At 43.6% G+C, this 13,374-nt stretch overlaps 1 protein-coding gene across 5 annotated transcripts; it reads left to right on the plus strand.

Annotated features, from left to right (window-relative positions):
• The first annotated feature begins 155 nt into the window (after positions 1-155).
• Positions 156-11,253, plus strand: decr2 (2,4-dienoyl CoA reductase 2, peroxisomal). 5 transcript variants are annotated; one of them, XM_041205652.1, is made up of 8 exons: positions 156-600; positions 830-898; positions 2,327-2,378; positions 7,002-7,137; positions 7,364-7,488; positions 8,392-8,485; positions 10,400-10,554; positions 10,648-10,785. In XM_041205652.1, the coding sequence occupies exons 1-7, from the start codon at positions 512-514 to the stop codon at positions 10,528-10,530; spliced, it is 696 nt and encodes a 231-aa protein (XP_041061586.1). In that variant the 5' UTR covers positions 156-511; the 3' UTR covers positions 10,531-10,554; positions 10,648-10,785. The 5 variants fall into 5 exon arrangements, with proteins under 5 accessions (XP_041061586.1, XP_041061582.1, XP_041061584.1 ...); XM_041205648.1 differs by having other exon boundaries at positions 159-600; positions 10,400-10,504; positions 10,648-11,253; XM_041205650.1 differs by having other exon boundaries at positions 159-437; positions 10,400-10,504; positions 10,648-11,253.
• The last annotated feature ends 2,121 nt before the right edge of the window (positions 11,254-13,374 follow it).

The following is a 13,374-nucleotide window of genomic DNA, read 5'->3' on the forward strand; positions in this document are numbered from 1 at the left end:
ATAGAAAAAGACAAAGTTAACTCTGTCTTTCTCTCCACAGGTGCTGTCAGACCTGCTGAGTTTTTACAGCAATTTTTGTTTTTTGTTTCAGGTTTCCAGCTTTTTGCTTTTAGGCATTGTGGGAAATGTAGTTTCCCATCGTTCGCAGCCTGTGGATCCCGGCATGCATAGCGCCGCCAGCGCATGATTAATGCTAATTGCTGCTTGGGTAAAGGGCAACCAGTGGTTGGTAACCAGACCCAGAGCCTTTGAGAGAGGGGGAGGGTATCTGTCCCAGACATGAGAAGGGCCCTGATCCAGTGACTGGGGACTGAGAGCGAATCTGATTCAGAGTCCGTACCGGGGCTTGCTCCAGGCTCTCTGTCTCCGGTTACCATCCCCAGTGTTTGCGGGACGGTCCTTGGTTGTGAGGGCTTCTATCTCTGGGTCTGTCGTGAGTGAGTGGAGTGAGTGATTGGAGTGAGTTGAGTGAGTGAGTGAGTGAAATTAAATTCATTCTTAAAAAACAGTCATGCCTGGGACTAGTAATATCCCTGACGATGTGGATACTGATGACTGTTTGTTAAACTATTCCTATATTTTCAGCCCTGATATCCTAAAGTAAGTGAATATATAACATTAATGTGTAATTTGGGTCAATTGAGTATGAGTTCTGTTTAAAGATCCCCTTGTGAATGGTCCCGGGAACAGGATTCCTCCCAGACTTCCTTGTGCACTGGGAGAGCTTTCCCTTAAACGCAGCAGGACTGTTTTGTTGTGAAATGTTATTGCTCTATCCTGACTTGAATAAAGCAAATTACTGTTGTTAACCTCTTACATTTCTGAATAGGGACAAGGTGGCATTCATCACAGGAGGAGGGTCTGGCATTGGATTCCGAATTGCTGAGATTCTGATGAGGTAGGGCAGCGGTTGCAATATAGGCACAAGTAGCATGTACTTGAGGAAAGCTTCATGAGGCTATTGGAAATGGCATAAGAATCTGTTTGTTTCCCAAAGGGTATACAAGTACCATTTTCCTATGGATAGGTACAAGAGGAGGCTATACAATCTTTTGAGCTGTTCCATCATTCAATGAGGTCATGGCTGATCTATATATCACAGTGAAAACTCTCGCAGTGAGTCTCTGATCAGGGATGTCTAATATATGCAGACTACTCAATTGGAGCTGACAATTTGAGACAATAGAAGAATGAAGGAGCATTGCTTTTTGTGCAGCTAGCCAGTGGCATTGCCTCTTGGACAGCTATGTGTACATTGTATGTAAATTAAAAACCTAGCAAATAGGAGCAGGAGTAGGATGCATGGCATCTCGAGCCCTCTCTGCCATTTACTAAGATTGTGGCTGATCTACATCAATGCTGCTTTTTCACCTCATCCCTTTGTGCCTGAAAATCTCTCAATCCAGGCAATGCATTTTGATAAAGATCTTCTAAGACAAAGTAAGTTCACTTTCTCACCCAGTTTCCTGGCCTGACCCACAGAAAGGAGTCAGATCTGTATCAAAAACAAAAACAGAATTACCTGGAAAAACTCAGCAGGTCTGGCAGCATCGGCGGAGAAGAAAAGAGTTGAAGTTTCGAGTCCTCATGACCCTTCGACAGAACTTGATTTCGAGTCCAAGAAAGAGTTGAAATATAAGCTGGTTTAAGGTGTGTGTGTGGGGGGCGGAGAGATAGAGAGAGAGGTGGGGGGGTGGGGTGTGGTTGTAGGGACAAACAAGCAGTGATAGAAGCAGATCATCAAAAGATGTCAACGACAATAGTACAATAGAACACATAGGTGTTAAAGTTAAAGTTGGTGATATTATCTAAACGAATGTGCTAATTAAGAATGGATGGTAGGGCACTCAAGGTATAGCTCTAGTGGGGTTTTTTTTTTATATAATGGAAATAGGTGGGAAAAGGAAAATCTTTATAATTTATTGGAAAAAAAAGGAAGGGGGAAACAGAAAGGGGGTGGGGATGGGGGAGGGAGCTCACGACCTAAAGTTGTTGAATTCAATATTCAGTCCGGAAGGCTGTAAAGTCCCTAGTCGGAAGATGAGGTGTTGTTCCTCCAGTTTACGTTGGGCTTCACTGGAACAATGCAGCAAGCCAAGGACAGACGTGGGCAAGAGAGCAGGGTGGAGTGTTAAAATGGCAAGCGACAGTGAGGTTTGGGTCATTCTTGCGGACAGACCGCAGGTCAGATCTGTATATCTGATTGGCTATTCCACCATAAAAGGTGTGGCATCACTGTGACTCTAGCTGAGTTAAATGTTGAAACTGGACAGCAACTTTGACCCTTCTACAGTGTAACAATATTTTAATATCTGTTGTTTTACAGACACGGATGTCACACTATTATTGCGAGCAGAAGCTTGGAGCGAGTACAGGCAGTAAGTAGACAGAACTTAAGATAAAAACAAAAAACTGCGCATGCTGGAAATCCAAAACAAAAACAGAATTACCTGGAAAAACTCAGCAGGTCTCGCAGCATCGGCGGAGAAGAAAAGAGTTGATGTTTCGAGTCCTCATGACCCTTCAAAGGTGCTGCCAGACCTGCATAGTTTTTGCAGGTAATTCTGTTTTTGTTTAGGCAGAACTTAACTTTGATAATGAAAAACACTGCAGTAGTATAACGAACTGCCATAACCCTTATTTTGACAAATCCATCGGAACCACTTAATGGACAATTGAAGATTTGATTGGTGAAAGTAATCCCCTCCCTCCCTCCCTTATGATGATGATTTGATTGGGCTGGTGCTGGTAGTGGAGTTGAGTGAGTTAATGTTATCACTGGAGATGCTAATCCACAAATAACAAACATGCTAATGTCATAACGTCACTTTACTGTTGTCACTTTTCTACAGTTTGTTGGCTTTGCCTGGCAAATTTTTAAATTACCCCTATTTTATCTGTGATGTTAATCCCCAAAACAATGTGTTTACAGCCTCTATCACCTTTGAATATTCATCCTAAAAGGCACAATGTTAAAACGAGAAGCAGATGATTTCTTGTGGTATTTGTGTGTTCAGACTTGATTTAGGACTGCTGCCAGTCTGCATGTCACTGTTACCAATGATGAGTTTTCTTTCCACGGTTCACCTAATTAGTTTTGGATATTCCCACTTAAAAATCATTTTGGTTGCAATTTATTCTATGACAACAATACCCTCCTGTGCTATACATGTGAAGATTGAGGTGTGATCTAATCAAGGTGATTAAAATGACAGAAGCATTCTATTGGGTAGATAGAAACTATTTACTCTGGGGAAATCCAGAACCAGGGAATATATTAGACTAGCCCATTAAGGAGTGATAGAGTTTTTTGAGGATATTACTTGCAGCATTGATAAAGGAGAACCAGTGGATGTGGTGTATTTGGATTTTTAGAAGGTTTTTGATAAGATCCCACACAGGAGGTTAGTAAATCAAATTAAAGCGCGTGGGATTAGGGGAAATATACTACTTTGGATTGAGAATTGATTAACAGACAGAAAACAGAAGGAATAAATGGATCATTCTCAGGATGGCAGGCTGTTATTAGTGGGGTACTGCAAGGATCAGGGCCACAGTTGTTCACAATCCATATAAATGATTTGGATGTGGGGACCAATTGTAATATTTCCAAATTTGTTGATGACACCAAATTGGGTTGCCACGTAAGTTGAGGAGGATACAAGGAGGCTTCAAGAGGACTTGGACAGGCTAAGTGAATGGGTTAGAATATGGCAGGTGGAATATAATGTGAATAAGTATGAAGTTATTCACTTTGGTAGAAAAAACAAAGGCAGAATATTTCTTAAATGGTGAGAGGTTGGTAAGTGCAGGTGTCCTTATTGAGTCACTAAAAGTTAGCATGCAAGTACAGCAAGCAATTAGCTTGGCCTAAATAGCCAAGTGGTTATGGTACTGGGTTTGTAAACCCAAGATCAAGAGTTCAAATCTCACAATGGCAAACTATGAAACAATGTAACTTCATCTGAAACAGATGGAAACGGGTTTGTACTTGAAAGAGTTACTGCTCCGAGTGCTATCTTACCGGGGTCGAGTTCTGGTCATAAACCAGCTGATCGCCGCCATGTTGTGGTATCGACTGGTCACTTTGACCCCTCCCCTGGACTTTGTCACAAGAATCCAGAAATTGTTAGTCGACTTCTTCTGGGACAAAAGATTGCACTGGGTCGCTGCTGAGGTTCTGAGTCTCCCACTTAGGGAGGGTGGTCAGGCGCTAGTGTGCCTGTGCACACAGGTGGCGACTTTCCGCCTTCAGACCCTGCAGCGATACCTCTACATCGAGCCTCCTCCTAGATGGTGTGCCCTGACGATGTATTTCTTCCGTCAGATGCACGGCCTGAATTATGACGTGCAGCTCCTGTTTATAGAACAGATGGGCCTCGGTGGCTCCTTGCAGGCGTTGCCCGTCTTTTACCAGGACCTGATCAAAGTCTGGAAAGTGGTCGCCTTGCGACGCAGCTCTCCCCCGTCAGGAATAGTGGCTATCGTCAGAGAGCCGCTGCTCAGGAATCCGCCCCTCCGTCCTTTTCAATGGTTGGCGGAGAGGAGGGCTGTGGCCGCAGGGGTGACCAGGATCGGGGACGTGCTGGGAGGCGGAGGACTGGGCTGGATGCTCCCGCAGGAGTTGGCGCGTCGCGCGTCTGTGAGTGTCCAGGTCGCAGCCGATGCCATCCAAGACCTGAGAACGGTCGTGCTCGGACCCGACGTTATTTTGGGTCTTGAGGTGGCCCAGGTGCGCGGTGGTCTTCCGTCTGAACGTTCCCCTGTTCGGACAGAATTCCACATTGGCCCCAAGCCCCGAACCCTCCCTCGGGTGCTGGTGCCCCGCAATATGAGCTGCCTCGGGGACATGCCCTCCGTGCCTTTTGGCACGGCAAAGAGGGGCTTTTTGTATGGACTGCTGCTGCACACCTTCCATTTTCTCGCCCTTGTCCGTCGCCCGGACACGCCCTGGCGTGCCTTGTTGCCGTCCGGCGGCGGAGGCCCCCGATGGGAGGCCCTCTACGGAGGTGTCCTTCCCCTTTCTATCGGGGACCTGGGTTGGAGGGTGTTGCATGCAGCAGTCCCGTATAATAAGAGGATGCGTAGGTTCATGGACTCTCAGGACACGTGCCCTTTTTGCGGTCTTATGGAGTCTGTGGACCATGTATACATAGGGTGTTGTAGGCTGCACTCCCTTTTTAGTTATTTGAAAAACCTTTTATTGATGTTTTGTTTGCACTTCAGCCCCACGCTCCTGATCTATGGGCACCTGGTGCGGAAGGGGGTCGGGAAGGAGGAGGACCTCCTCGTGAACCTGCTCCTGGGCCTGGCCAAGTTGGCCATTAACAGGTCCAGGCAGCGGGCGATCGACGGGGGAGTCCTGCCCGATTGTTTGTCCCTCTTCCGCGGCTACGTTTGCTGCCGGATGTCCCTGGAGAGGGAGCACGCGGTGTCTGCTGACACACTCGAGGCCTTCCGTGCTCGGTGGGCACTGCGGGGACTGTGGTGTTTTGTTGACCCCTTTGATCACGTTTTGATTTAAAGTTTGTAAGGTTCCTTTAAATTTTTGTCCTTGGTTTTACAGCTGACCTGAATTAGGGGCTGTGCCTGATTTATCCCAATTTTGTTGATTTGGTTTAATTGTTTTTATTTAAAAGATTATCAAGAGTTCAAATCTCACAATGGCAAACTATGAAACAATGTAACTTCATCTGAAACAGATGGAAATGGGTTTGTACTCGAAAGAGTTACAGCAAGCAATTGGGAAGGCCGATGGTATGTTGGCCTTTGCAAGGGAACTTGAGCACAGGAGTAAAGAAGTCTTGCTGCAGTTGTATAGAGCCTTGATTAGACCTCACTTGGTGTATTGTCTAAGGAGGGATTTACTTGCCATAGAGGGAGTGCAATGGAAGTTCACTAGATTAATCCCTGGGATGACAGGATTGTCATATGAGGAGAGATTGAAGAGTCTGGGTCTGTATTCCCTAGAGTTTTGAAGAATGAAGTGTGACCTCATTGAAACTTGCAAAATTCTTACAGGGCGTTACAGGGTGGATGTAAATAAGAGGTTTCCCCTGGCTGGTGAGTCTAAAACTAGGGGACATAATCTCAGGATAAGGGATAGACCATTTAAGACTGAGATGGAGGAATTTCTTCACTGATGGTGACGAATCTTTGAAATTCTCTACCCCTGTGGGTTGTGGAAGCCCAATCATTGAGCGTGTTCAAAACAGAAATCGATAGATTTCTGGAAATTAATGACTCCAAGGAATATGGAGAGATTGTGGGAGAATGGTATTGAAATAGATGATCAGCTATGATCTAATTGAATGGCAGAGCAGGCTAGACAGGCTGAATGGTCTACTCCTGTTCCTATGTCAAGTAGCTCTTCTTTATACAAAAAGTAGTATAAATCTGGAATTCGCTCTCCAAATGCTGGGCTAATTGGCACTTTCAATACTAAGAGTTATAGATTTTTATTTGGTAAAGGTATCAAGGAATATGGAGCAAAGATAAATGGGTTTGAGATAAAGATCAGCCTTATCTTATTAAGTGGCTGAGCAGGCTCGAGGGGTTGATTGGCCTCGAGTTCCTATAGTTTGGAGGTTTACCTGACTCATCAGACTAAAGGTCAGTGTCTGACAGTTCAATTACATGCCGTAGTCTCAGTGGAATGGAAAATGCACCAATGAGGTACAGGGATTTTGATTGACAACTGTTGTCTCATCACTGCAGAATGATTGTGCAACAGGATCATAAAGTTGGAAGTTATTCCACAGTTCCAAAGCAGAATTAGAAAGCATTAGGTTCAGTACATATTAGTAGTCTAGCAGCTCATCAGCTCATTAATTCTCCAACCAAAGTGCATAAATACCCTGCAGATTATTGGAATTCTTATGAGCTAACTCATATGAGAGGCTGCATCCAGGATAAGTTATTTCAATCAGTGTGAAAGGAAACCAGCCAGAGATTATAATATTACATTCAGCAGTGACCAATATGTTTTTCTTTTAATCCAGTCTGCAAAAAAACTCACGGCAGCCACTGGACTGCGCTGTCTGCCAGTGTCACTCGATGTCAGGCAGCCTGCAACCATTGTTGCTGCTGTGGAGGCGACACTGCAGAAATTTGGGAAAATTGATATCTTGGTTAATGGTAAGTCTGAGTTCCCTTTTCTTGTTACTTATCAATGGAGGCAGCTGATCCACAGAAACCTATCAGTCCACAGGATGCCCAGTCCCAACTCTGTTGATTTTTAGTTAATGCACATCACTGCTCTAGATGTTAATCTTATAACCATGTACTGCATGGGAAAGTTTGCTGAACCTGATTCTACTGTGAAGGCCTTTTTAATTTGTAAAGTTCTCCTGACTTTCCCCAGGTGCTGCAGGTAACTTCCTGTGTCCTGCCAATGATCTGTCGTTCAATGCTTTCAAGACTGTCCTGGAGATTGATACAGTTGGAACCTTCAACACCTGCAAGATCCTGTACCAGAAGTGGTTAAAGGTGAGTGACGTTTGTGGTGGTGAAAGAACCAGCTTTTTGTTTGGTTGGTTTAAATATCTCCTTTCTCCTTTTCTAATTGGTTTACAGGCCACCCAATGGCCTGGCCTCAAGCTGAGGGCTGGGTAGCAAGCTCCCAGTCCTGTCAGAGGAGACAGCCACTTCTTGTCTCTTTGGTAGAGAGCATTGATTTAAAACCTGTCTTTGGGGTGCTACTGATTGGTCAGCTATGAGCTAGACAAACCAGGAAGAGCCCCAGGTTTTTTTTTTCCCTGCTCTGCACTGAGTTATGGGCAATGGTAAGAGTGCTGCAATTGGCCTCATGCCCCTGAGCCACTGGGGAAAAGTGATCTAGGTTCTCGCTGCAGACTTCCAGTTCATAGAGGTGGACTTTGGGTGAAGTAGCCATTCTGATACCAACCATCCAAGCTCATGGATAAAGAATGGTCACTTCGAGGAAATGCATCGATCTAAAGAGTCAGTGGTTTCAGGAGATGATGGATCACGGAGCAAACTGGTTAAAAATGGAGGTAAAGAAGTAATTTTTCCTTTGTTGTGTGAAATCAAACCTTCCATACCTTTCGTAACCAGGGCCTTTATTTGAAATTCACTCAGACCCATGGGATGTGTATCTTTTCTGGCTTGAGGGTTCCTAAGTAAACTGAGTTAGTTGGCCTCAAATCGGTTCCTGTGAGCAATTACACAGCTCAAAATTCCCCACAACATTCTCCTAGATTTCCTGTCTGTCTGAGACAATGAGAATGATGTGTGGGAAATAAGACACATTAATGAGCTCCTGATTTATCACGGTCAAGCCAGATATTATCTAAAAACTGCTAGTGAAAATGAGATGGAATTAATTGTGAAAGTACAAAGTCTGGTGTTAGTAACCTGCTGTTACCCTAGGAGCATGGAGGAGTTATTGTGAACATCACAGCCACATTGAACTACAGAGGACAGATTCTGCAGGTCCACGCTGGATCTGCCAAGGCTGCTATAGGTAAGTTTGTGTTGCAGGTACTGAGTGTTCCCATGGATCTGACTCTTCATAGGAAATGCCAGTGTAAACAGTGGATTTAACCTGATCAGCACAGGGCTGGGAATTGGGCTTCTGTACTTCATTGTTGCAATACCAGCCACAATTAATTAAAGTCACAAGAAAAATAATTTTTCGTGCTATCATTGTTATGGTGTTTGTAGTCCACGCCCTTCATCTTCAAGCAGTAATATCTGTTCTCTGTAGGTGTTTATTTATTCATTCTCAGGATGTGGGTATCAATGGCAGAATTTATTGCCCATCGCTGATCTCCCTCGAAGGTGGTGGTGAGCTGCCTTCTTGAATCACTACGGTCCATGTGGTGCAGTTAGGGAAGGAGTTCCAGGATTTTGACTCATGACGTTGAAGTTGGGATGGCATATGTGACATTATGCTGATCTCCAGCTGCATGACTTCACAGAGCTCATCTGCTGTCAGTTTTCAGTTCTGATGCAGGTTACACTCCTATTTCCTCAGTTGACATGAACGTCCAGCATTTTTTTGTATTTTTGTTCCAATGCTACAGTTTTTTCTTTTGCGTTTATAAAGTTGCTGGAGTTCTACATTTGACATTCCAGAGGCCCTCAAACACTGAAATGATATGGCTTAGAAATGGTGACAGATCTACACTACATTATCCTCTGCATCCCTGGGTTGGGGTGGAAAACCAGCCAGGTTTCCCCCACCTGATGACAATCCAGTGACGCCATTTGGAAATTGTGTGCTTATGCGACTGAGCATAGACAGGATTGAGTTCGCTGCTGATGTCCTTCCTACTCACTGTCCAACCTCTCTCAAAAGTCACATTAGGAGGGACTGGAGGAACAGATCAAGCTGTTTCTTTGGGTTGGAGAAGAAGTTGTGACTATTTGTGCTCAGGAAAGCCATGCAGTATAAATCATGACCCTTGAATTAAGACTTGAAGTGCAGAGACCAATAGCCCAGATCTAGCTGTTATCAAAAATGAATGTTTATATTTGACTTTTCTATTTTACATGAGATTAGTGAAAAAAGAAATTAAAACCTTTTTTGGTGTCTCTGCAGCAGACGCACCAGGTGGGTGTCTTGGTGCCAGCCCTCTAGTGGTTTCTTATTTCCTCCAGGAGCTGGTTTACACAAATGTGGATCTATAATTTTAATATTGGGATAAGGAATAGCTCATGCTTTTTAATCCAAACTGAACAAGTGATGGTGCTAAAGCACCTTTGCAGTGAATAAGAGAGGGTGCTGGCTAACCTCTTAATTGTATCCCCCACAGGGAAGTGCTTCACCCCCAGGTTAGGACCTTTCTCTGACAGCACAGTCAAACTCAGTAACTTTGCACCCGAGTACGTACAAATGCAACTCCTATTTCTCCATCCAGACTTGCTGTGCTTGAGCTACGATGTTGCTGGGCTGCTTCCACAATATGTTGGTAAATTGAAGTAATTTGCATGAGGGCAGCATGGTGACCCATCATCTCTTGGATTTGAAGCCCCAGCACAACGTGCAATCTAATAAGATTTACATCCCTTGAGCAGAGGCCAGTGAGCAAGGGGAATATTGGAAGGAAAGTCTGCTATAGCTGATATTGTTCATCTCTCTCACACCTGCCAGTCAGGATACATTTCCCATGCCTCTTAGTGTAAGTTTGGACAAGGATCAATGGGAATCATCCACTCACCCTCTGCATGAAGAAGAATCATTAGCAACATGAAATGTTGCAAGAGGCAATCTACACTTTCCCTATGTTGTCAAGGGCAATAAATGCTGGTCTAACCAGTGATGCCCACATTCTGAAAGAATTTGGAAAAAAAATTGGGAAGTTCTACTTGTTTGGTGACTTTTTTAAAAAAAAAAAATCATTGTTTTCTGACTATTTCTCACTCTGCTTTACAGATGCAATGACCAGGCACCTAGCAGTAGAATGGGGACCTGACAACATTCGCATTAATAGTCTGGCACCAGGGCCCATATCTGGGACTGAGGGCTTTCGGAAATTGGGTAAGGGACTTGTGTATCTCTCCTGAGGCTAGTGCTCCAATAATGGGCCTGTAAGTATTGACAATGCATCGTAAAGCAGGCAGATAATATATGCACAAGAGAATTTATTTTCATATTCCTTATTTTGTCTCTTCTCTTACCAGGTGGTTTGGCAAAGGCTATGGCAGACCACGAAAAATTGATTCCACTGCAACGAGTGGGGACAAAGTTAGAAATAGCCCATGGTGTGCTGTACCTTGTGAGCCCGGCAGCATCATACGTAACTGGCACATCGCTTGTAATTGATGGTGGACATTGGCTTACAGGGGCCAATAACATGTTAGTGATGCAGGCACTCCTGCAAAAACCAGCCAGGCTGTAAACTACAACTCACCATTGAGTTGGGTGGTGAGAGTTTTAAAGAGATTGGATCAATACTGTGAAGGGTTTCTATACTGTAACATACAGCACACATGTCAGTAACAGGATACACATGTACACCATCCCAGTGCTGAGAGGATGGACAGGGGGCCTGAGTCAGTCTTACCACTCTCTTGCTCTTGAGCAACCTGCCAATTTGGTGCCTGACAGTACTCTGGGGTGGCTTCCTCTATAGTTAACCACTAAACAGTTTTACTAAGGATCAATTGATCAATACTCCGTAAACAATCGTGATTCACTGCCGACACCATCATACATCAATCACCTGAGGCATCCTTTGTGATTTTATGCTAACCTGGCCATCAGCCAATAAATGGATTGTATTTCTCCATGGGGGCTCTGCAGTATTTTCATAATTGTTTCTGTTTGTTGGGTGTCTAAAAGTGTTTGCTAGTATATTGAGCGCTGGAGGAGTGTTTTTGTGCTTTCTAATTGGTTATTCTTTGTTCTCTCACCAATCACATTCACAAGTTATACAGATGTGCTGCCATACCTATCATTCTGGCCAAAACCAACTGTTCAACAGAATCAAGTTCCCAGTGCTAGATTCCAAAATTCACTCTGACACATTTGTGGACAGTTGGTAATAGCTGCTCCGAGTCAAACTTGCGGGTTCAAGCTCCACTTTAGAACTTGCAAACCAGCCTGAGATGTTAAACTGAGATTCCATGTGCCAGTTCAACTGGATGTTAAATTCACAGCATTAAATAAAGATGAGCTGGGAATTCTGTTCCACGGGAAACAGATTATTTGGCTAGTCACCTTGCTTTTAATTTTGATGTTCCCTCTGAAGTATCTTGGGATTTTTCTGTGTTAAAGGTGCTATAAAGGTAGTTTGTGGAGCTTTTTAACCAAGGAACAACAATGTATTTCAAGATTACTCCTTTGGTTGTAACTGCTTTGGGTTTTGCTAAAGATGTGATAAGGTAAGAAAAAATAGAATACAGGTCTTTTCCAAGCCACCAGAGATTCTAAATTCCCCAGCAATGCTAGAGGGAGGAAGGGAAGATCAGCCTGTCCATGCATTGGCTCTGCTTGGAAGAATATAAGAATAAAAATAATACAAAAATATATAAAAAATACTGTAGATGCTGGAACACTGAAATAAATACTGGAAACACTCAGGCTAGGCAGCAGCTGTAGAGAGAGAAACACAGTTAATGGTTAAGGTTGATGACTTTTAGTCAGAACTGTAACAAATTAGATATTTAGCAGACTTTAAGCTGATATAGGGGAGGAAAGAACAAAAGGAAAAGTCTGTGATATGATGGAAGGCAGGATGATTAAATTACCGCAAGACATGATGGTGCAAGAGAAGAGTAAGCCTATAGGGAGCTGAACCCAATGACTAGGGAAAGTACCAACCATTCCCAGCAGTTAATGAGGAGAATACACTCTCTTCTCCCGTCTTTCCTGATGCCAACTGAGCCAATGATCTGGCCAAGTTCCCAGAGTTCAGTCACAGGACCAATATTCAGTGTTAATTTCCATCCACGCTGGCTCAATAAAGTGTTTGACTAAATTGAAAAGTGCATTTTTACCCTCCGCCAAGACAATAAAAGGGGAGGGGTAAAGAGAAAGCAAACATTATTTCTGGCAATCTGACATAAAAATTGAAATGTACAGTGGTCAGTCAATGGCTGAGATGGAGACCGGTTTGTTTTGCTTGTCTTTCAGCGAAAGTAGTGGAAGAAGACGATCCTCTTTATAAAACATCAGAAAACAACAGTAGAGTTGGTACGTCCATAGTACAGATATCTAACTGCTTTCACAAAGATGCAGATAGTAGATTCAGTAATTTTTGAATAGATTTTAAGATGCAGGAAAGAGGTGATATGGGGCTGTAACCTATGTAAAGGGCTGCTGTCAGGCAAACAAACCCGAGTCAAAATTGCCTCAACTAAAAGGGGATGTGGTGGAATGTGGATTTGAGAACTTAACAAGAAAATCAGACACTGTTGAGATTTAAAACTTTTGGAGGACTGCAAAATGTCCAGGACAAATACACTGACACAAGGTTTCTGAACCCTGGTTGGAGAAGTCTAGGGTGCCAAATTTGGAATAGGGAGGAAGAATGGAGAAGCAATCTACAGGAGGTTCAGGATCATGATTGCAGATAGAGCATTAACACTCAGCAAAGTGCTCACCTAATCTATTTTTGGTCTCCCTAATAGAAGAGGAATTTACTATCATCAGATTGGAGTTGTACATATAACCTGCTGCCTTACATGAAAAAAGTTTGGAATCTCATAATGAGCAAATGGGATAGGTGTATCTGATACAGTTGCAGGTAAGTGTCTGGTGAAAATGTAATGGGATGATGGAAGGGTTAAGGGTATTGTAGAAAAAAGTTCCACCAAAAAAAGCATATGGGGAGGGGAAGGGACATCAGAAATGGGATCACATTATAAATAATGGAACATGATCCAAGTCATGCCAAAGCTAGTGGA

The sequence above is a fragment of the Carcharodon carcharias genome, chromosome 15 (assembly GCF_017639515.1).
Source record: "Carcharodon carcharias isolate sCarCar2 chromosome 15, sCarCar2.pri, whole genome shotgun sequence".
Classification (NCBI taxonomy): domain Eukaryota; kingdom Metazoa; phylum Chordata; class Chondrichthyes; order Lamniformes; family Lamnidae; genus Carcharodon; species Carcharodon carcharias.